The 19496-nt window shown below is 36.8% G+C and overlaps 4 protein-coding genes and 1 long non-coding RNA gene across 6 annotated transcripts; 3 read left to right on the top strand and 2 right to left on the bottom strand.

Moving 5' to 3' along the window:
• Window positions 1-405: 405 nt before the first annotated feature.
• Window positions 406-2283, bottom strand: LOC104804627. Its single transcript, XR_770370.1, has 2 exons — window positions 2244-2283; window positions 406-832 (listed from the first exon to the last, which is right to left on the bottom strand). It is a non-coding gene; the product is annotated as an uncharacterized LOC104804627 (long non-coding RNA).
• Window positions 2284-5769: 3486 nt separating this feature from the next.
• On the top strand, window positions 5770-8699 carry LOC104804624 (ethylene-responsive transcription factor-like protein At4g13040). 2 transcript variants are annotated; one of them, XM_010528954.2, is made up of 7 exons: window positions 5770-6030; window positions 6852-6922; window positions 7044-7183; window positions 7317-7419; window positions 7517-7703; window positions 7933-8054; window positions 8173-8390. In XM_010528954.2, the coding sequence occupies exons 2-7, from the start codon at window positions 6880-6882 to the stop codon at window positions 8313-8315; spliced, it is 738 nt and encodes a 245-aa protein (XP_010527256.1). In that variant the 5' UTR covers window positions 5770-6030; window positions 6852-6879; the 3' UTR covers window positions 8316-8390. The 2 variants fall into 2 exon arrangements, with proteins under 2 accessions (XP_010527256.1, XP_010527255.1); XM_010528953.2 differs by having other exon boundaries at window positions 5772-6022; window positions 8173-8699.
• A 92-nt stretch (window positions 8700-8791) lies between these two features.
• Window positions 8792-11272, top strand: LOC104804623. The gene is made up of 4 exons (XM_010528952.1): window positions 8792-9325; window positions 9921-10028; window positions 10188-10292; window positions 10690-11272. The coding sequence occupies exons 1-4, from the start codon at window positions 9196-9198 to the stop codon at window positions 10929-10931; spliced, it is 585 nt and encodes a 194-aa protein (XP_010527254.1). The 5' UTR covers window positions 8792-9195; the 3' UTR covers window positions 10932-11272.
• A 369-nt stretch (window positions 11273-11641) lies between these two features.
• LOC104804622 (oleoyl-acyl carrier protein thioesterase 1, chloroplastic-like) lies at window positions 11642-14254 on the top strand. The gene is made up of 7 exons (XM_010528951.1): window positions 11642-12161; window positions 12529-12662; window positions 12751-12864; window positions 13164-13259; window positions 13349-13436; window positions 13517-13585; window positions 13805-14254. Exons 1-7 carry the CDS (start codon window positions 11793-11795, stop codon window positions 14063-14065), a joined length of 1131 nt encoding a protein of 376 aa, XP_010527253.1. The 5' UTR covers window positions 11642-11792; the 3' UTR covers window positions 14066-14254.
• A 200-nt stretch (window positions 14255-14454) lies between these two features.
• On the bottom strand, window positions 14455-17151 carry LOC104804621 (uncharacterized CRM domain-containing protein At3g25440, chloroplastic). Its single transcript, XM_010528950.1, has 4 exons — window positions 16942-17151; window positions 15798-16275; window positions 14922-15323; window positions 14455-14777 (listed from the first exon to the last, which is right to left on the bottom strand). The coding sequence occupies exons 1-4, from the start codon at window positions 16998-17000 to the stop codon at window positions 14598-14600; spliced, it is 1119 nt and encodes a 372-aa protein (XP_010527252.1). The 5' UTR covers window positions 17001-17151; the 3' UTR covers window positions 14455-14597.
• Between the last annotated feature and the right edge of the window lie 2345 nt (window positions 17152-19496).

Below are 19496 nucleotides of genomic sequence, written 5' to 3'. Positions count from 1 at the left end.
GTATATGATCACTAAAAACAGTCAATGGGAATGATAAGAAAATTGCAAACATGATTCGATGAAGAACAGGGCAAAAGCAACATCATTTATGGAAGTTCATTAATCATATGATCGGAATAAGCACAAAACCATGAAGGGGAACCTTGGTGCACCGGTTAAGGTGTTGCCGTTGTGACTTAGAGGTCACGGGTTCGAGTCCTGTAAGCATCCTCTTGCAGAATATTCTGCAAGGTAAGGTTTGCCTACAATACACCTTTGTGGTGGAACCCTTCCCCGGACCCCCGATCAACGGGATACTTTGTGCACCGGGCTGCCCTTTATTAAGCACAGAACCATGGCTAGGAATCTAAATTTTGACCCCAACCAATGATATTATATGTTCAGACTTGATCTAGATCTTGGTTCCCTCCAACGATATTCAGATTCCCACTAGCAAAGAGTCCATACTCATCTCACACAATGTCCTAGAACTTGTTATGGGTACATGACATTATATGTACCCTTCAATCACGGAATGATGGTTGTCGACACTACTATAAGCGAGGCAACGATGGAATATTGAGAGAGGTTTGAAGGAGGTAGAAATTGGTGGTTGCATATGGGAAACAAATCATGGGTACTCAAGTGCAGGTCATGATGCATCCTTTTGTCTCTTGACCCTTTTTCTTTTTCCTCCTTCTAAATGGACCCATATGTCTGATGTTACATACCTTTGTCTGAAAACTTGCTTTTTACTAGCATGGGCATCTTAAGAGGACGTGACTCCGGTTTTCTCTTTCTCTGTTCAACCAGCAGAACGAGGCCCCCCTCCCACTCTCTCTCCAATTATTCACTGGAATCACAATTTGATAAAGCACATTAGTTAAAGAAAGTGAGTGAAAATGAAGCAATCTTGGATTCACCTGTTTGGGGAATCTCATAAAATCAAACAATAGACATAGAAGCCAAAAAAATCTTTGCTTCGATCTTCAGTTTCTAACAACATATCTACGCAAATAGGCGAATGAATCCATGGCCCACGCTCATTCATGTAAATTTAGCTATTGAACGGGATTCTAAAAGCAGAAATTATTGATAACAATCACTAGCAACCATAAGATAATCAACATGACTACAGAAACCATGTATCTCGCAAACTGCACCAGAGGTCGCACTGTGCGCCATAATTTAAGGAATCCCATTGATTCCATACGTAAAAGAGACCACTACCCAAGTGTCCAAACTCCAAATCAAAAGCTTTAGACTGCTTAGGTTCTTAATCGCGGAGAATAAGCCTAAAGCCTATCCTTATTTAGAACACAGCAAAGTCAAAGATGATATCCAATCATTTCAGGCAACATTCAATACCTAAAGACACGCTGCTGCGGGAGGAAGATCAAAGTTCTCAAAACCGAAAGGAATGCATGCATGAGAGGCAAAAGACAAATCATGACGATAGTAATGAATAATAAAGAATCAACTACTCGGTCATAGCAGGTTATTTATTGTTCAGTGTCGTATTTTATTCATTTGGCTTCCGTTCTTGCAGTTTCCTGAAATAGAAGGCACGTTGTGTTCAACAAATCATATGTCTCGATAGCTTTTGTAAGCTCTCATAGCTAGATGCATGTAAAACTCAAACTCCAAATTGACAGTTGCAAGAAACATAGATAAAGATAGGAGATCATTACATAAATTATCATACATACGAAACCCATAGTTCACTTCATTTAGCATTCCTTATGCATGTAAACTTTCAGAACCTATGATCAAGATATATAATACTCCGAAATAAAAAATGTTATATTGCATTCTCCGCTTCAGCTAACATACAGGATCGAAAAACAACGAATTCTGACTGTGATCCAAAGAATCCTCAACCCAACAATATTTACTTCGTGTACCATTCCAAGAATATGTATTCAGGGTCCTCTCTGATTATAAACAGAACTTCAATTCGATTAACTTTCGTGATCATTATCTAATAATGTACTTAACAGCGTAATATCCATATAATCTTACAGAAAAATACACTCCTGATCCATGGAACTCATGTATTCACTATAGACACATTCCAAAGCGACATTACCAAAACACTTGAGGATTAGGCGGACCAGCGACCAACTAAAGAAATCAAAAGACACAGCAATTCGAGTACCAAATCTCCCAAATTAGAACAAAATCTTCATTCTGCTGAGGGTAAAATAAAATCGATAGTATTGATGATTCTACGGGCCACAGGACCAAAGAGAGATAAAGAGTACCTCTTGTCGGAAGAACCGCTCTTACAGCCAATGAATGAGCCCTCTTGTCGGAAGACCCGCTCTTACAGCCAATGAATGAGCGGAAGGGTGAACGTTAACGTCGTAAGCCATGTCTCGATCGCCGGCCACGGTGAACGGCGAAAACCCGATTCGCTCGGCGCCACAGACGACGAACTCAGAATTCGAAAAGAAATTGACGGATGAGAAATGGCTATACGGGTCGGGTTATCGGGTTTTTGCCTTTCGAAGCCCATGATTAAGAAACTGCGTGCCGTCCGTTTCGTGAGGCCCACACTTGTTTGCCGTTTTTAATGCAGCGTTCAGTAAATTAAATTCAAAGGATAAAATTGAAATGCTACTCGCAGATTTTGCTCATTATGGAATTCCTTGGATCGGTCACTTAATTAAAGTAAAAATGCATTTTGACTTTTTTAATCTTATGGTAAATGATTAATCTCGTTATAAAGAGACATGCATATAATCCAATCCTGCCTTAACCTTATCTTATTTTTGGAATGTATCATAAAACGCATGCAAGCCTTCGTTATATCCATATGATATGAATGGTCCAACCAATTATTGAAATTATTTATTTAACATATCTTCGGACCCAGAAGTCTGGTTTCTTATCTTATTCTATTTACTACATATATAAAAAAAGGTAATTCGTTTGAGGTTTTATATTAATATAATTTTAAAAAATATGTTTACAATTTTTAATATAAAAAAGTTTATTTTTTAAAACATCCATTTAAAACTTAACTAATACAAATAAAATATATGACTTTATAATAACATCCAAAAAAATATATATTTTCTTAATTTATTTTTGTTTCAATTTTAAATAAATTTATAATACCATTGTGTTATTATAAATATATAATTTGTATTAAGTTTGAAACTTATGAATTAGTTTTTATGTTTTTATAAATTTTGAAATTATTTGGATATAGTTTTAGTCTTAAGTGTACTTTTTGTTAAAATTCCTAAGTTGTTTTTATTGTGTTTCCCTATTAATATATGCACTTTTACTTTATTTACAAACAAAATGTTTTTATTTTATTTTTTATTTTTTGGTAAAGGATGTTAAAAACAATATATAATTATATCAGACTGACTAATGATTCTTCCACTGTAGTAAACACATGTAATAACATGTATACTTGGACCAATATAATATGTATTATCGTTTTTAATATACCTTTTTTAGCAAATCGAGTTTCAAATGTCAAACAACCCATTGTAATCATGCTATTCAAATATAACGATGTTAGGAATCCAACTCGAATAATGTTTGACTCAATATAATTTCTAATATAATTAAAATTCCTTAATTCAATTAGATGTCTTTAAAAACATCGGAGGAAAAATGTATGCATTAATAATTACATGAAAAATTGAAGCCGAGACAATTATGCGTGCATATTTTTTTAGTTTAATTACTTTTTGTTTAAAATTTTAATTTTAAAATAAATTATACTATTTTAATTTTATATGATTTTCGTTCATTTCAAGTTTTCAAAATTTTATTTAGATTTGATTTTTTTTTAATTTTAAAAGAATTACCCCTATCTAGTTTTAAAATGTTTTTATATTCACAGTTAAATCCTATTAATTTATTTAAAAAAACACCTTCAAATTTTGTAATCTTAACAATTTCATATATCTGAATCCAAATATCCTGTAACAATAGATAAACAATATATTAACTTTGAAATGTGAAACGATTTATTTCTCACTAATTCAAATGGGAAATAAAAATAAACTGAAACGATACAAAATGTAATCAGGAAAATATCACACTATCAGTATTTCCTTATTTAAGTGAAAATAAAATTAGAAAAGTTTCTTAATTGGCAATAACAAATAACAATTTTTTTTTCATGAGAGAGAGAGAGAGAGAGAGAGAGAGAGAGAGAGAGAGAGAGAGAGAGAGGAAGAAAGAGTCTATCCAATCAAAACATCGTCGGTGGCCTCTGCTCTCCAACTATCTTATTTAATTCCGCTGCTTCCTTTGTCTACATCTGTTTTTACATTTTTGCCCCCCTTTTTTTGTTTTTACACTTTTGCCCTTTTCTGTTTTTCCAAAAATTCTAAAATTAAGTTGAATATACTATTCAGCACGACGAACACATGCCCTAGCAATGCACCCTAACTCGTCTTCTCAAATAATAATACTAATAAAAATATATTCTAATATTCACTGTGTTCTAGATGATGACAGATAAAATAAATGGCATATGATATGAAAACATTGAAGAAAAGTATATGAAACACGATCAAATGGAAAATTTAATATTGTTTGATGTTTATTGTTAAAATTAAAGTTGATTCGAATCTTTTTTCTTGAGTTTATTTGAAATTATCGTTTTTGTGTTTTTTTTTGTTATTAGTTGTTTTTCGGTGTACTTTTTTTTCACAAAAAGTAATAGATTAAATTAATAATTTGAAGGACAATCTTTCGCTACAATCCGAGAAATCCACCCAGGACAGGATTTTGAACAAAATATAAAAAGATATTTACGATTCAATCCAATCAGCTGGAGAATTACTATTCCTTTGTATATGAACCAAATTGATATTTGGGAACCTCTCCCAAAGCACTTCAATTTCTTGAGTATATCTCTGTCAACTTGACATTTTCTGTATACTTTTAAATAATTTTATATAATTATAACATTTTCAAAATAAATAATATATGTCTTTTATAGCATTTATCAGAATACTGTGAAATACAAATTCTATACTTGGACCACAAAATATATAAAGAGATACATATAAATAAAAAAAACATACATTGCTGAGACCTGCACAAAAAATCAAACACAGCTTTCTGAAATTCTAAACTAATCAACCAATTACTTTAAAATACAAAATAAATATTTTAAATAAATTAGGTATATATATCAGATTATGGTTATGCTATGTACAATTATTTTTGAAGTCATTTTTTTCGTTAAACTTATATCGTTTTATATAGATTTTAATCTAAAATTCAAAATTTTTAAATAATCATTTTCTAACAAATGTCCCTTATTTTTTTAATATGTTTTAAGTTCCATCCTTTTTATTTAATTTAATTTTCAATAACTATAAATAATCTATTTCTGAACAAAATTAATTTAAATATAGTTGTATATTATTTCAGTTAGTTTTATTTAAATGTAAACCAAATCCTTGAACCCTCTATAAAACCTTAAAAAAACAACTAATAGATTGATGAGAGTGCACAAAAAACAAAAACAAAAAGCAAAAAAAAAAAGGAAGGTTTTTATAATCCCACCACTTATGGAACTCCGAGACAACGGTAAGGGTAAAACAGGAAACAGATAAAATAGAAGAAGAATCACACGTTCCCTTTCTCGATTCAACCCTTTTCATACCCTATGGTTCTTTTATTTTATGATATATAAATATATACACATATGTGTATAAAATAATATATCCGAAAATTTCACCTCTTTTATTTTATTTTTAATTCTTCCTTTTCTTCCTTCTTCTTCTCAGCGTTTACCAACCAAAATAAGAAGGGGGCCAAAGGTGGTAGATGCATGAGCCGCAAACACCACAACCCAAAACAATAACTTCTATTTTTTTTTTTTTGGCAATACCGAAGAGGGGAAAAAAAACCCTCCAGAACTATATAAGACTGACGACACTCGTCACCTTCTTCCGGCTCAGACCTCAATTATTCCTTTCTCGCTCAGATTCTCTCTCCTGGGAGAATCTCTCTCTGGGTTTTCTTCGAACCAGTCCGCTGTTTCTTTCCCTCTTTCGAGGTATAAAGGTCGGATTTTGATGCAATGGGTTGATGTTTCTTGGGTTTCTGTGTAATGGGTCGTGTTCCGTTGCGTTTGACGGTGATTTTTTTCACCGGAGTTAGAAAAAAAATCTGATATTTGATCCTGTTTGTTGTGTGGGTTTTTGTTTCGAGTTTGTCTTTTTTATTTGTTGGTTTGTAGGTGTAGCTAGGTTTTCGTGATCTTCGGGTTTTTATTTCCTTTTTCTTCTTCTCCTTTGCCGCGTGGTCACTGGTTGTTGAATCCATGAAAGGTGGTAGGTTGGTTCCCATGGGGGTTGACTTGATTTTGATCAAGTCTTCAGCCATTATGTTGCTTGCTCGTGATTGTTACGGTGGTTTTAGTGTATGTTTTCATATGATCCAAGTGCCCTTTTCCCTCTGCAATTCTGTCAGGATTCCAATTCGCATCCAATAGCTAATTAATTTGGTGGATTTGTACATTCTCGTATGAATCCTAGATGGTGAAGTCGATCAGTTCTTAATGAGTCATTGATTGGCTGTAATTCTTTTACCGACCAGCTGAAGAGGAATTGAAGAGTTTTCGGCTGTTTTGTTTTGGGGATTGAATTGTCTTAGATGTCCTGTTACGAGGCTTAGAGTTGCAAAGTCAGTTCATTCTTATGCAGAGAGCACAATTCCTTGTGATCATGATTGAAAAGAATTCCTTGTGAATCATAACTACCAATGATCAGCTTCTGTGATCTGTCATATATCGTATACCTTTTCGGTAAATGAGTCATTTCTTTGAGGGATATTTGTATATACTTGTGTTCATAACCGAATCAGTATCTTGTCTCGGTGCTTAGGATCGAAGCAACGAGAGTGAAAGCCGTAATGGTGAGCCTCCGAAGGCGTCGGCTATTGGGCCTCTGCTGTGGTAAAAACATTCATAGGCAGTGTGCATTTTTGTTTCTGTTCTGATCCAACATTACCATAATGCAACTGCAGTGAAAGTTGGTGGAGTTTTATTCACTAGTTTTGTTTGTCCCCTTTGTTAGGACCAAATGGCTATGTGACCCCACTTCCGTTTTTAACCGCGGAGGAGTATATCACCGGAGTTCGAAATCCCGATGCAGAAGTTTATAAAAATCGTGGGCCAATAGAAGGAACTATACAGCCAAGAGAGGAGCCTGAGGAGGTAGGTTGACTTAAGAATGTTACTTTCTAATTGTGTCTTGTCTGAATGTACAAGTCTTTTGGTTTCACTACTTGGCTTGTCTAAATTACCGCATAGAGATAAACATTTTGAGCTGGTTCATCGGGTTTGGCAGAAATCCACTGTCGAAGAAGTGTTATACCTTCCCAGCCAGATAACTCCTGCCAAAGTAAAGCCCGTCTCACCGGGTGATTCTGGCTCCTTATCCATGTTTGCAGGTTTGACTCTCTCACCTAATAGAATATATATGAGTGTTCAATGTTTTGAGAACAGTGGGATTGCTTCTGAATGGTGATTTCGCATCTTTCTTCCCAGTTGCTGACCCACCGATCAAGCGTAGAAAGCGTCACAGAAGAAAGCAGGTGCAAAACCAGGAACCGTGTTTGATGAGAGGGGTCTACTACAAGAACATGAAATGGCAAGCTGCCATAAAAGTCGACAAGAAACAGATCCACTTGGGCACATTTTCTTCCCAAGAAGAGGCTGCTCGTTTATATGACAGGTGCTTTACGAGATTCTTGAATGCTTGGTGACCATTTCGGCATTATCTTATTAGAAGCAATTGTCAGACTGACAACATAAAGTCTCACTTCTGTCGAAATTAGCACAAAAAGACAGTTGCCTGTTTTGTCTGTTTGAGCTCGATAAATTTTTGCATGCACATTATATTACGGTTGCTAGCTTTTCTTCATAGATTCAACTGATCAAAGGATTGGCATATGATCTCTTAGGGCTGCTTTCATGTGCGGAAGGGAGCCGAACTTTGAGCTCTCAGAGGAAGAGAAGCGAGAACTTCAAATGCAGAGCTGGGAGGAGTTCTTGGCAAACACTCGGCGAACAATCACTAACAAAAGTAAGGTTTTTTGCTCCGAGAATCTCATCAAACCGCTTCTTGAAGTATCGCATTCTGTATTTCTCTTATATCACCATGGATCCGATCATCTTAGAACGTACTTTTGCAAACATTACAGAACCCAAGAGAAGGGTCGAACCGAGTCCCGTGAAAACCTCAAGGCCCGCAACTGCGTTGGGCGAGTTGGCGGTGGACGAGAAGAGCAATCCTAACGACGTTTCTTGTTCAGACGGCATTGAGAATGGCTCGTTCTCGTCGTGAAGAACAGAGTTTTTAACCATTCCTAAGACATTCCGTGACTATCATCAAGCAAAGCATATCTTGAGATAAACTTGCAGAGGATCATCATCATCATCATCATCATCATCAGCCTAGTATAGAGGTAAAGCAATTATACTCATACGGTGAGGAATAAAGAAAGATGGGTAACTGAAAAGCTACCATTTTTCAAAATGTATGATTGAAGCTCCTATTTTGGGCAAAGAGATTTTAGACTTTGCCTACCTTTTGGTAGTTATATCCTTATTCAGACACTGACCCTATATATAGGGGAAAACCTCAACTACATTGATTCAGACATTGACCTATATATATATATATACACATACATGTACTCATTAAGGACAATCTCAAATATATTTTTCTTGGACCCATCTTGACATTTTATGTTTTTTCCATTCTTCTTTCATTCTCTTATGATTTGGAAAGTATGCATGTGCATTCCAAGTTTCCGGAGTTTTTTTTTTTTTTATTTTATAGTTTAAAAAGAAACATAATTCAGATTATATGAGCTTTACGGAATATTATATATTTTCCAAATATGAGATAAGTTCACATGCAACAACCTCAATGTAATGATACTCTACAAACAACAGCGTCAAGGAAAAGAACAAAGAAAAGATCAGTGATAATCCCCACAATGAATGAATAGAATCAATAAGACCTTGTGTCGCCGTTAGATAATATGGGGTCAATTTATCAATTGTTACAAACTATGGGGAGTAAACTGTAATTTACAAAAGTTTATTTCTGGACTCGCAACGAGGGGGGTCGGCTCAAGCCGAATCACGGCGCCGGTGAAATTCGACTCGCGAGATTGGTGAAGAGAAAGAGTGGGTTTCGAGAAGAGGAAACCAAAACAATGGAATCGGGTGATCGGAAAGACGCGGAACGAGCGAACCAGCCACCGTCTCCTTCGACGCCGATCCCGCCGTCTCCATCGTTCTTTGACAATTGGAAGGAGCGCATACTGATCCCTACTCTTCTCGCAGGTTTCACCTCTCTCTCTCTCTCTCTCTCTCTCTCTCTCTCTCTTCTTTTTCTATTTGGAATCGCAGGAATATGATTTTCTACGCTGTGTTCGATTGGTTTGTAGAAGTGTTTGGAGACTTGGGTTGCGTTAATTTGACATGTCGTTTGTAGAATTTTGGACGTGGAGATAGCTGGAGATGAGATTTTCTGGAAAATTTGTTCTGATTTCAATTAATCAAACGGAAGATGAGAATCTTACAGGTGTTGATTAATGGCGTCTTGGATTCAGATACCAGAGGAAATGCAAAAAATTGAAGTAGAAATCTTCTTTAGGGTATCGAAGAAATTAGAACCCTAATGCTGTTTTGTTATATATCTGGTTTCATCAAGGCGTCTGAGAGATTTCCTTCCCTGGGAAAACCGTAGAAAATGGAGAAGACAGGACCTTTATCTGTCTTCTGAAGCTTGGAGACAAAGGAGATGCCTCGGTTTCACTGGAGGGAGCATAGTATTGTTTAGTTGTAAGAAGGATTGTGTCGTAGAAGTAGTGAGTGGCATGAAGTGTAAGACAATTAGCAAGACACTGTTTAAGAAGTTGTCTTTTTTCGTGTACAGGAGCTGCCGGAGGAGGAGTTGGCTTAGTGTCTAAGCATCGGAAAGCACATCCGAATATTCCCGCTACTTTCGCTACTAATTTTGCTATCGTTGCTGGTTGCTATTGCGGTATATCGTTCATTCCTTCTTTCTTTTGATTAAGCTGCGCAACAAGAATTTCAGCTTGCTCTAATTCTGTTTCCCAACAAGTCTTGACATAGTCTAGAACAGATACATCTACTTTCAAGGTCAGATTAAACATGCTAAAGATTTCTTTGTGTTTGTCAGGGGCTCGTGAATTTGTGAGAGTAACTCGAAAATCAGAACATGATGATTTAATGAACTCAGTCATTGGAGGATCGTTTAGCGGGGCTTTACTAGGGCGGCTTCAAGGTTAATTATCATGACTACTTCAGTCATTTCTATATTTATCTGTTCCTTCTCATACACCTCCTGGCTTTTTGGCCTTATTCTTTGTCCAATCTATTTGAGCACATAGGATTCACTTACTGAATGTGTGAGGTGACTGTTAAGTATGATTTTGAGATTTGCTTCTAGATCTCGTCACGATAACTCTCTGTTGTGTTGGTTTCCATCTGAATCAATTTTGAATTAATCTTCCATATGCTCAAAAGGATGGTAAAGATGGCCGTTTTTAAACTTACCCCATATTCTTGTAATTGAAATTGTGATTGATGAAGCCTGTGTTCATTATGTCCACAACGAAAGTTGTAAACTTTTTCTTGTTATCTGACTTGCAGCTAATGAGTCTATTCTTTGGTGTCCTCAGGAGGTCCACGTGGTGCTTTCCGCTACTCGCTAATCTTTGCAGTTGCTGGTACAGCATTTGATTATGCTACAATGAGATCAAAACCTTTATTACAGAGCTTAAGTAACTTTGATTCACTCAAGTTGCCCGAGTGGTCTCCCATACAAATCCTTGATGAAGAAGCCCTAGCAAAGAAGAAAGCTCGAGAACAGAAACTCTTCGGGGAAAGAACAGTCGGGAGATTGAACAAGGAAGAATCTTGACTTCTCGGGTTTGTTCTTTTCTCCGCACACTCGGAGGTTTGGCCTCTTCTTCATCTATCTTCCAAATAAATACCCCGGGTTTTCTTGTTCTTTTTCCCGTCCCATGATCTTATATCATCTGAAAAGCAATCTGTTCGGGGTTTGATCATTTGGTCTGAAATTCTGTTCGGGTTTTGCCCCGTCTTGAAAGGAATTCTGGCTTTAGGTATGAGTTGAGATTTGTGTTGCCCTTTTTCTTGTAATACAAGGCAATCTAAGGAGAAACAGATTGGATGGCGACCTACCAAGAGTATTATTCAAGTTTTCGCAACTTATTCTTTAAAATTTCCTAGTTCTTGTTACTGCCTTGGCTCGTCTACTCTCCCAATTACTTGTCGGACCAAATTGGATTTATCCCTTTGATCCTTGGATTCACTTAACACAGTTTAACCTTTTATTGAATGGATATATAATGAGTGTGGCCTATGAAACAAGCGCTATTCTTCTAAACCCTAAACTTCTAAATCGTGCTAAACCTGTGATTTGATTTCAATTAATACTAATTGTAGGTTTGGTCACGTGTTTAGAGTTAAGCCTAAGCCAAAGCCAAAGGGGTTGTCACGTGCCAGGTGACATGTCCTAACAGAGCTAAAGGGCTTCTTGTCAGTTCGGACAACATGGAGCCATGGACATGGCAATGGCAGTCTCGTAATTTCTACCCGACCTGGTGGTGATTTCAAATCCTCTGCCTTGTTCTTCTCGCCTCGTTCCCATCGGCCACAATCCCTATAATAGACTCTTCCTTATTTCCGTCAGAAAAATGTCCATCTCAAAAAACAAACCGTCCTCTTCGCTTTGTCTCCTTCATTGACAAATCCGGCGATGCTGAAGGTCTCGTATAATGCTTCGGACCAGTTACAGAGCTTCCTCACGAGCTTCAGACCATTGGGTCCTGCCAAATCTCCGGTGAATCTCCTCCGCCGACGATACGGAGACGTTTCGTGTTCTCTGGCGAGACGGGCCCATGCTCCGGTACGTGCTGTGGTGTCGGCAGATCAGGGGAACCCGGTTCGGTCTGAACCGGGTACGGTTGCGAGTACCGGTACCGTTACCGGTACGTTGGCGGACCGGCTCCGGCTCCGTAGCTTGACGGAGGACGGGCTCTCGTACAAGGAGAAGTTCATCGTGAGATGCTACGAGGTTGGGATTAACAAAACAGCGACTGTGGAGACAATTGCCAATCTCTTGCAGGTCTGGTTCTGTTCTGCTGTCTCTCTTGTTCCTGGATTTTGCTTTTGCTGTGAATTTTGTTGAATTTTATCAGGAGGGTACTCGAAATTTAGATTCTTTTTTGGGATTCACAAAAAAAAATCTAAAAGAGTGGAAATCTGTAAATTCTGAGATAATGTCACACTTTTCCCGTGTTCCTGTTTTCTTTCCACTTTTGTGTCGTACCGACAGTGAAGTAATCAAAGTCTCGCACCATGTTCTTCTATCTTCATTGGTCTCAGAATGAGACCCAAATTCAATATCTGGCAATTTGCCACCAATTTCAGATTTATTTTTTTCCCTTTGTTGAATTAAGTTTTGATGCTTTTGGTATTTGCATCAAATGCAGGAGGTGGGATGCAACCACGCGCAAAGTGTTGGATTTTCGACAGATGGGTTCGCCACCACAACCACCATGCGGAAATTGCATCTCATATGGGTGACTGCAAGAATGCACATTGAGATTTACAAATACCCCGCTTGGTATTCCGCTTTCAAATCTTGTTTGACGAATAGCAAATCCAGATTCGGGGACCGGACATGAACTCGGCAGTGTCTGCTTTGGTTGCAGGAGTGATGTGATTGAGATAGAGACATGGTGTCAGAGTGAAGGGAGGATCGGAACAAGGCGTGATTGGATTCTTAAGGACTGTGCCACTGGTGAAGTCATTGGCCGAGCTACAAGGTTTGTCTTCATTATTTCCCCTCTTTACCTTTTTCCTCCATTGATTTAGTGACAATGCCAGAAGAACTCAGCCAGAGCAATCATGGCCAAAAGACTCTATGTATGCATACGTACGTATGTACACTGTCTTTTGGATGTTTGCTATTGTTTCTCCTGATTGTTTTGGAAGGCGTAATCATTGAAACTGACATTATGGGAACTCTTTTAAGTTCCTTGTCTGATGTTAATGAACTGGTTTCTGTTTTTGGAATTGTGGGTTTCCCTCAAGTGTTCTGTAATATTGTATTACATGATCTCAGCAAGTGGGTGATGATGAACCAAGACACAAGACGGCTCCAGAAAGTCACCGATGAGGTTAGGGATGAGTACTTGGTGTTCTGTCCTCGGGAACTGAGGTGAAAAATCCATGTTCTCTCTCTCCCGATATACGTTTTAAGAATTCTTGACGTGAAAACCTCAACTAGTTGTTCAACCGATTATGTAGATTAGCGTTTCCGGAGGATAACAACAGCAGCCTGCAGAAAATCCCGAAACTGGAAGATTCAGCTCAGTACTCCAAGCTCAGACTTAAGGTGACATGTTCTCCACATCTACGTGCTTGTTCTTTGGTTTCATAATAATCATGTTCTGTCTTCTTTCGTGGTTGTGGCAGCCTAGACGAGCTGATCTGGACATGAACCAGCATGTCAATAATGTCACCTACATCGGATGGGTTCTTGAGGTGAGCAATTCAAGAGACGTTATAATGTGACATTATCGTTCTTGGGCATGAATCTCTTCAAGATTATAGGCTATAGAATGTATATTACCGCTGTTATGTTATTACCGATGTGATCACGGGTTTAAGGTTTGCCAATTTACTGTCAAAATCAGAGTAGTTTGAAGAGGGTTTATTACACAAGCTGATGAATTGTACCTTCTTCTTCCATGGTAATGACAGAGCATACCTCAAGAAATCATCGACACGCACGAACTGGAGGTTATAACTCTGGATTACAGAAGGGAATGCCAACAAGATGACGTGGTGGATTCATTGACGGCTCCAGAATTCCCCGAGGAGACGGTTTCAGAGCTCGGTGGAACCAACGGGACACCCCGAGGGCATGAGGGAACACAGTTCCTGCATCTGCTGAGGTTGTCTGGAGATGGCCAGGAGATTAACCGTGGCCGAACCCAGTGGAGGAAAAAGCCTTCAAGATGAGCTACAAAAACCGATTCTGAGGCTTTTACTTCCTGAGTGTTCTGATTAGCTCTTCAGTTAAAGCTGGAGGAAGAAGGATTAGTCTTTTTGTTGTTGTTGAATCTTTGTGTTTTTTTTTGTACGTCTGAATATTTGGCCTTAATTCCAAAACTATTCTTCTAATGAAATTACTTTGAGATTATGGCGATATTCTACTGGAATTTTCGAAAAAGCACGGATCTTGACATGTAAAGTCGTCTCCTTTACTTACCAGTGGCTAAACGCAGATTTGGTTAAAAAAAAGGTCTTCATTTCCATCAAATCTTGATCTTAGTTTAGTTCCAAACATGTTGGAACCAAATGGGTTTTGTGCGGTTTGCTTCATTAACGAGTGTCTCGTCTTTTGCTGATACTTTAAAGCACAAATATCATTACTTTGAAGCACCAGAGAAACAAAAATCTGAGCTTGCTCTGCTTTCATTGTTTCTTCAAGAATCGAACTCTATGACAAGAAATGGTGAAACATGACCAGATTTTTCGGATAAGAATCGGGTTATCTTCTGAATCCAGAGACCGCATCTTCCTCTTTCTTCTTTGCCGATTCTTCTTCTTCTTCTTTCTTCTTCTTATAACGAGCAACATGCTTCTGGTACTCTTCAAGCTCTTTCTCCAGCTTCTCTATGAACTCACTCGTATGCTCAAGCGATTGCTCATACCGATATTTCTCCAAGGCCTGTCGATTTTTTCCCCCATGAAAAGAAAAACCTTAATTGTAACATCCGATAAGTTCAACAGTAGGAATGATGGTTTAATGTTCTACACGGCAATCCTTTTCCTTGAATGCAACAAACGAGGAAAAGGGTTTTGGGATCTTTACCTTATCTTTAGAGAGGGTATCAGGAGGGGACATCACCTCCGGTCTTACATAGTTTTTCCCACGGTAGAAGATTATCATATTGTTAGGCTTTATATCGATCACAATGCCTTTGCTTAGCCGAGCAAGCTCTTCTGCATACACGTGAATCTGCCCGGGTTTACAGGGCTTGCAAATAACTTTCACGGTTTCATGTTTTTTCCAATGCAGATGCATATTCAGAACAACACCTCCAAATACTCCTCGTCTCCCGACAAGGACAAAGTTCTTTCTCTTTTCACCTGTACGTTTTAGGTAATGACTCTCTTCCTCTGTTAAAATTTCTGGATCATAAGGTTCTGCTGAAGCTTTTGGGACCTCGTATTTCCTCAGTTTCTCGATTAACCATTCCTCTTTTCTCTTAGCCTGTGCAGATTTAGGATAAGGAGGGAATCAGTCTTGAGCACAGTCAAAATCATTGGAAATGTTTCCCTACCAAATCGAGAAAAGAAAATTACGAAAGATCATGGTCATATGCCATATTGAAGTTTCCTGGAAAAGTTTCAGAGCTTTTCATTGAAAAGTTTTCAAATATGTAAACAATTCTCTGTCACTGCAGAAGAGAAAGTGCCATAGCCAACAAAGATCAACACCAATGTTGAGCAGAGACCAAGTTTTTTGCAAAAGATCCAGTGTTATCTGAAGCTTAATCGTTACCATAAAATGAAACAGAAAAAAGAGAGAAAAAGATTCTCGAGAAAGGGAAACCGACGGAGTGTTCTCCAAAAGGTCTAACCTATTGAAGCCTGCACGAATTCTTACCGCAAGTAAATGAGTAACTAAAGATCATCGACAAATAGTCATAAGCATAAGTAAGGATTATCCTGAGAAAGAGATGACCTTTTCAAGCTTGTAGCGGATCCTAACTTCCGGGTTTGGAGAATTCATCTTCTTTTTCGCCTTGAGGCGGTAAAACCTAAGCTCGTTCAGTTTAGCCTTTCTTGACATTTTCCTCCGCTTCATTTTCTTCTCTTTCCTTGTAGGAACATTTCTGCCATCCGCCTTGTTGAAAGAAAATCTGACCACATCATCAACATCATCTGCTCGTATCTCTATTGTCGTATTACTCATGTATCGTGCCAAGAAACATCTGCCAAGCATGCCATTGTGCTCAGATAAACCCACTCTCTGTCCTTGTAAGAAGTCCAAGGAGAAGGATACATATGGAATTTTCCAAAGGGAACTCGTGTTTCTGAGGTGTCTCTGCTCTGCATGGATGAAGTGACAAGGCAACTGTCCGAAAGAGCACCGTCCACTAGGTAAGAAACAGATACCAGGTTTGTCTTTTGCTAAGTGAAGCAGACAGCATCCGGAGTCCCTGCAAGCACCAGATATCATCCATCACAAGGAAACCCAGAATATACACTTTGCCTCTGAGCAAGTTGATGAAGAGAACACAGGCAAAGTATATCACTTCGCACACCAAGAAAACGGTAGAAACCACATATGGGAATATATATTATTATAAGGTGATCATGATCTTGGCTAGATAAACCGAAATCTCTCTTGTTGATTGGTTTCATTTCTAACAAATGAAAAATCCCTTCAGGCGGATTCTAGTTCTCAAAACCATGAATTCAATGCGGCACATTCATCTAAAGGGTAAGCCAAAAAGACATTATCAAACAAAACCTGTGCCATTCTTCAGCACAGTAATCCGCAATATCAACATCTTAAAAGGAAGAAAGACCTAATCTTTAGCTTCCCCATCTCGAAACAGAGTATCTTATTACCCTTCAAGTTTCAGCTTCGAGGTGATAAAATTGTTCATCGGAGTTCATAGCTCAATTGAAGATTCAAAGACGAATTAAAAAACAAAATCAAAATCATGGAACCAGGTTAGCTTAAGACAGTGGCTTGGCGAAATCAATATTCAGTTTCAGATAAAACTTCAACAAAAACCCTGTAAACCCAGAAATCAGAACGGTCATTCCCTAGAATATTTATAATAAAAAAAAGATAAGAGGGAAAAAATGGGCTTCACCCTTTGAAGTTCCTGAGAAATCGAAGAGTGATTCCCCTGGAAGAAGATGTAGCCAACATGACACGTTGTGAAACACTCGAGAAAAGAGAGAGAGTAAGTTCGTTGGAGGATGTCGCGATGACCGGAGAACGGCGGTGTCGTGCGGAGGAGCTGTTGATCGGGAATCCCGGAGATGGGTGGCGGCGGAGGCCGGAGAATGGGCATTTTTTCTCAAATACACTACTCCTGTCGCTTCTATTTCATGGGTACACCTTAAAAATATAACCTATTAGTAAAAGTCTTCTGTGCCCTTAAAATAAATGGAAAAGACTATGTAGCCCTTAATAAAGAAAACGTATGAGAACTACATGTCCGTGTACCGATTTAATTGAGAGAGAGAAAAAAAAACGCGAGAAAAAAATGTGTACAGATTTATTTTAATTTTTTTTAACAGTTTTTACATATTTTAAAAAAAATGGAGAAAATGCGAAATCAGACAAAACGAATGGCGATTTTGAAACAAGTCAACGAAGGAAAATGGAAATCGATGAAAGTCAAAAAAAATTTTTTTTATGAAAGTTAAATTTAAAAAAAATGTTCAAAAGTTTGAATTTAAGTAAAAAAAGAAAAAAAAAAAAGAAAAAAGATAAAGCATCTGACAAAACCAATTTTTTTTTCAAACAAAACCCTAAACTAATCTGTTATATATTTAATGAATCAGTGTGTTATTGCAGGTTTATGATATTCCGAAAGCAGAATTCTATTATGAATTCGATGACATGAACAAGGTTGCGGTGAAACTGTCATCGAAATGTTTTCATATAGACGTAGTGGAATATTTGGAGAAGCATTTGACAGGGGGAAATAAAGTATTTCACAGAAGTGTCACAATTTAGGCACATATTCCACATGAAGAAGAAGCAAACGCTGAAGATGAGCTTAATGGTTGCACTCATTAATCGAGTAGTGAAGACGAAGAAAGATGATGAGTTATGGTCGAGGATGACGTAGAAGAGGTAGAGGTCGTGGGCAAAAATCCTGAACCTGGTTTGAGAAAACATGACTTGAACTTGTTTTTATGTTATGTTGTTTTGTAGGACATGATGTTATTTTGGTATTTTGTATTAGGTTTGATAGACTTGAACTTTGATTTTATCACGTTATGATATTTTGTGTTATTTGAAAACAGGTTGATTTTGTAAACTCTAAAGTCATAGTTAATGAAAAAAATATGTTGCGATTTATAAAAAAGTAAGTCGTAATAGAGTAGTTATTATTTTTCAAAAAATGAAAAAATAAGTCGTAATATTTAAAAGTAAGTCGTAATATTAAAAAGTAAGTTGTAAGATTAAAAAGTAAGTCGTAATGTTTAAAAGTAAGTCGTAATATTAAAAAGTAAGTCGCAATATTTAAAAATAAGTCGTAACATTAAAAAAATAAGTCGCAATATTAAAAAGTAAGTCGCATATAAAAAATGTAAGTCGCAATATTAAAAAGTAAGTCGCAATCGATGAAAGAAAAGTTAAAGTAATCATCTGACAGGTGGACCCATGATAAAAAAAATATATTGCGAAAACATTGTAAATTATAACTTAAATACGACTTACATTAGTCGTATTTATATAAATACTAGTAATTTTTGATAATTTTTTGGTCGATTAATGACGAAAACATACCAAATAAGTGTTATAAAATGATTTAAAGATACAAATTAAGAAAACAAAGATTTTGAAAAAAAATTTAATGTAAATTAGAAAACACTCCTATATGTGTAAGAAAGATTATGGAGTGATTTGGTCCAAAGTTGATGATTTTATATAAAAGTTCTATAATTTGATTTTAAACTCAAATTTTCCGCTTAATTTTGCTTAATTAGACAATATTAAGTTCATATATATGAATTCTTAATAAAAATTCGTTTTATTTAACGATTTTTAGGACATTATCACTAATTTTCGAAAATCGTAAAGCATCCGTTTTTAAGTTACAAAATATTAGTTTTGGTTTATAATAAGACAAAATCTTACTTTTTTTACATGTGTCAGATTTTGGTTTTTTAGAATTATTTTTTTTACTTATTCTTCTCTTTTTATGTCTAGGGACAAAACGCATGTGTCAGACTTTTTTCACACGTTGCTTTTTTATAAATAAACTAATCAAAATATTTTTTTATAAATAAACTTCACTTGCTTTCGTTCTTCAAAATAAAGTTCAAAAGGTCGCAACGCAGTCATGTGTCAGACTTTTTTCACACGTTGCTTTTTTATAAATAAACTAATCAAAATATTTTTTTATAAATAAACTTCACTTGCTTTCGTTCTTCAAAATAAAGTTCAAAAGGTCGCAACGCAGTCACGATTCAGTAGTTCACAAAAAGTCGTTACAGTTATCAGATGAAATATACATACATCAGTTTACATTTCATCTCCTAACTGTATACCTCGATTTCTTTTCTCGTCTTCTTCCTTTTGTTTTACTCTGTCCCATTTTACTCCTCCGAATCACATGGATTCATCCTTGATCTTCTTTTCTTTCACCGTTTTTCTCCGGCACTTTTGATTCGACTCATTATCGGT

The sequence above is a fragment of the Tarenaya hassleriana genome, unplaced genomic scaffold, assembly GCF_000463585.1.
Source record: "Tarenaya hassleriana unplaced genomic scaffold, ASM46358v1 Cleome90, whole genome shotgun sequence".
In the NCBI taxonomy this organism is placed as follows: domain Eukaryota; kingdom Viridiplantae; phylum Streptophyta; class Magnoliopsida; order Brassicales; family Cleomaceae; genus Tarenaya; species Tarenaya hassleriana.
The sequence above is the reverse complement of the archived record's forward strand: the minus strand, read 5'-3'. Positions and strand labels throughout refer to the sequence as shown.

Bases quoted from the DNA above. Each gene is read 5' to 3' on its own strand.
- LOC104804624 (XM_010528953.2), top strand. From the start codon at position 6,880: ATGGTGAGCCTCCGAAGGCGTCGGCTATTGGGCCTCTGCTGTG. The intron at 7,420-7,516 runs GTTTGACTCTCT...CTTTCTTCCCAG, and splicing joins CTCCTTATCCATGTTTGCAG to TTGCTGACCCACCGATCAAG. The intron at 7,704-7,932 runs GTGCTTTACGAG...ATGATCTCTTAG, and splicing joins GCTGCTCGTTTATATGACAG to GGCTGCTTTCATGTGCGGAA.
- LOC104804623 (XM_010528952.1), top strand. From the start codon at position 9,196: ATGGAATCGGGTGATCGGAAAGACGCGGAACGAGCGAACCAGCCACCG. The intron at 9,326-9,920 runs GTTTCACCTCTC...TTTCGTGTACAG, and splicing joins GATCCCTACTCTTCTCGCAG to GAGCTGCCGGAGGAGGAGTT. The intron at 10,029-10,187 runs GTATATCGTTCA...TGTGTTTGTCAG, and splicing joins CGTTGCTGGTTGCTATTGCG to GGGCTCGTGAATTTGTGAGA.
- LOC104804622 (XM_010528951.1), top strand. From the start codon at position 11,793: ATGCTGAAGGTCTCGTATAATGCTTCGGACCAGTTACAGAGCTTCCTC. The intron at 13,437-13,516 runs GTGACATGTTCT...TGGTTGTGGCAG, and splicing joins ACTCCAAGCTCAGACTTAAG to CCTAGACGAGCTGATCTGGA. The intron at 13,586-13,804 runs GTGAGCAATTCA...TGGTAATGACAG, and splicing joins ACATCGGATGGGTTCTTGAG to AGCATACCTCAAGAAATCAT.
- LOC104804621 (XM_010528950.1), bottom strand. From the start codon at position 17,000: ATGTTGGCTACATCTTCTTCCAGGGGAATCACTCTTCGATTTCTCAGG. The intron at 16,276-16,941 runs GTGAAGCCCATT...TGGTGCTTGCAG, and splicing joins TTTCTCAGGAACTTCAAAGG to GGACTCCGGATGCTGTCTGC. The intron at 14,778-14,921 runs GTAAAGATCCCA...AAAAATCGACAG, and splicing joins ATACCCTCTCTAAAGATAAG to GCCTTGGAGAAATATCGGTA.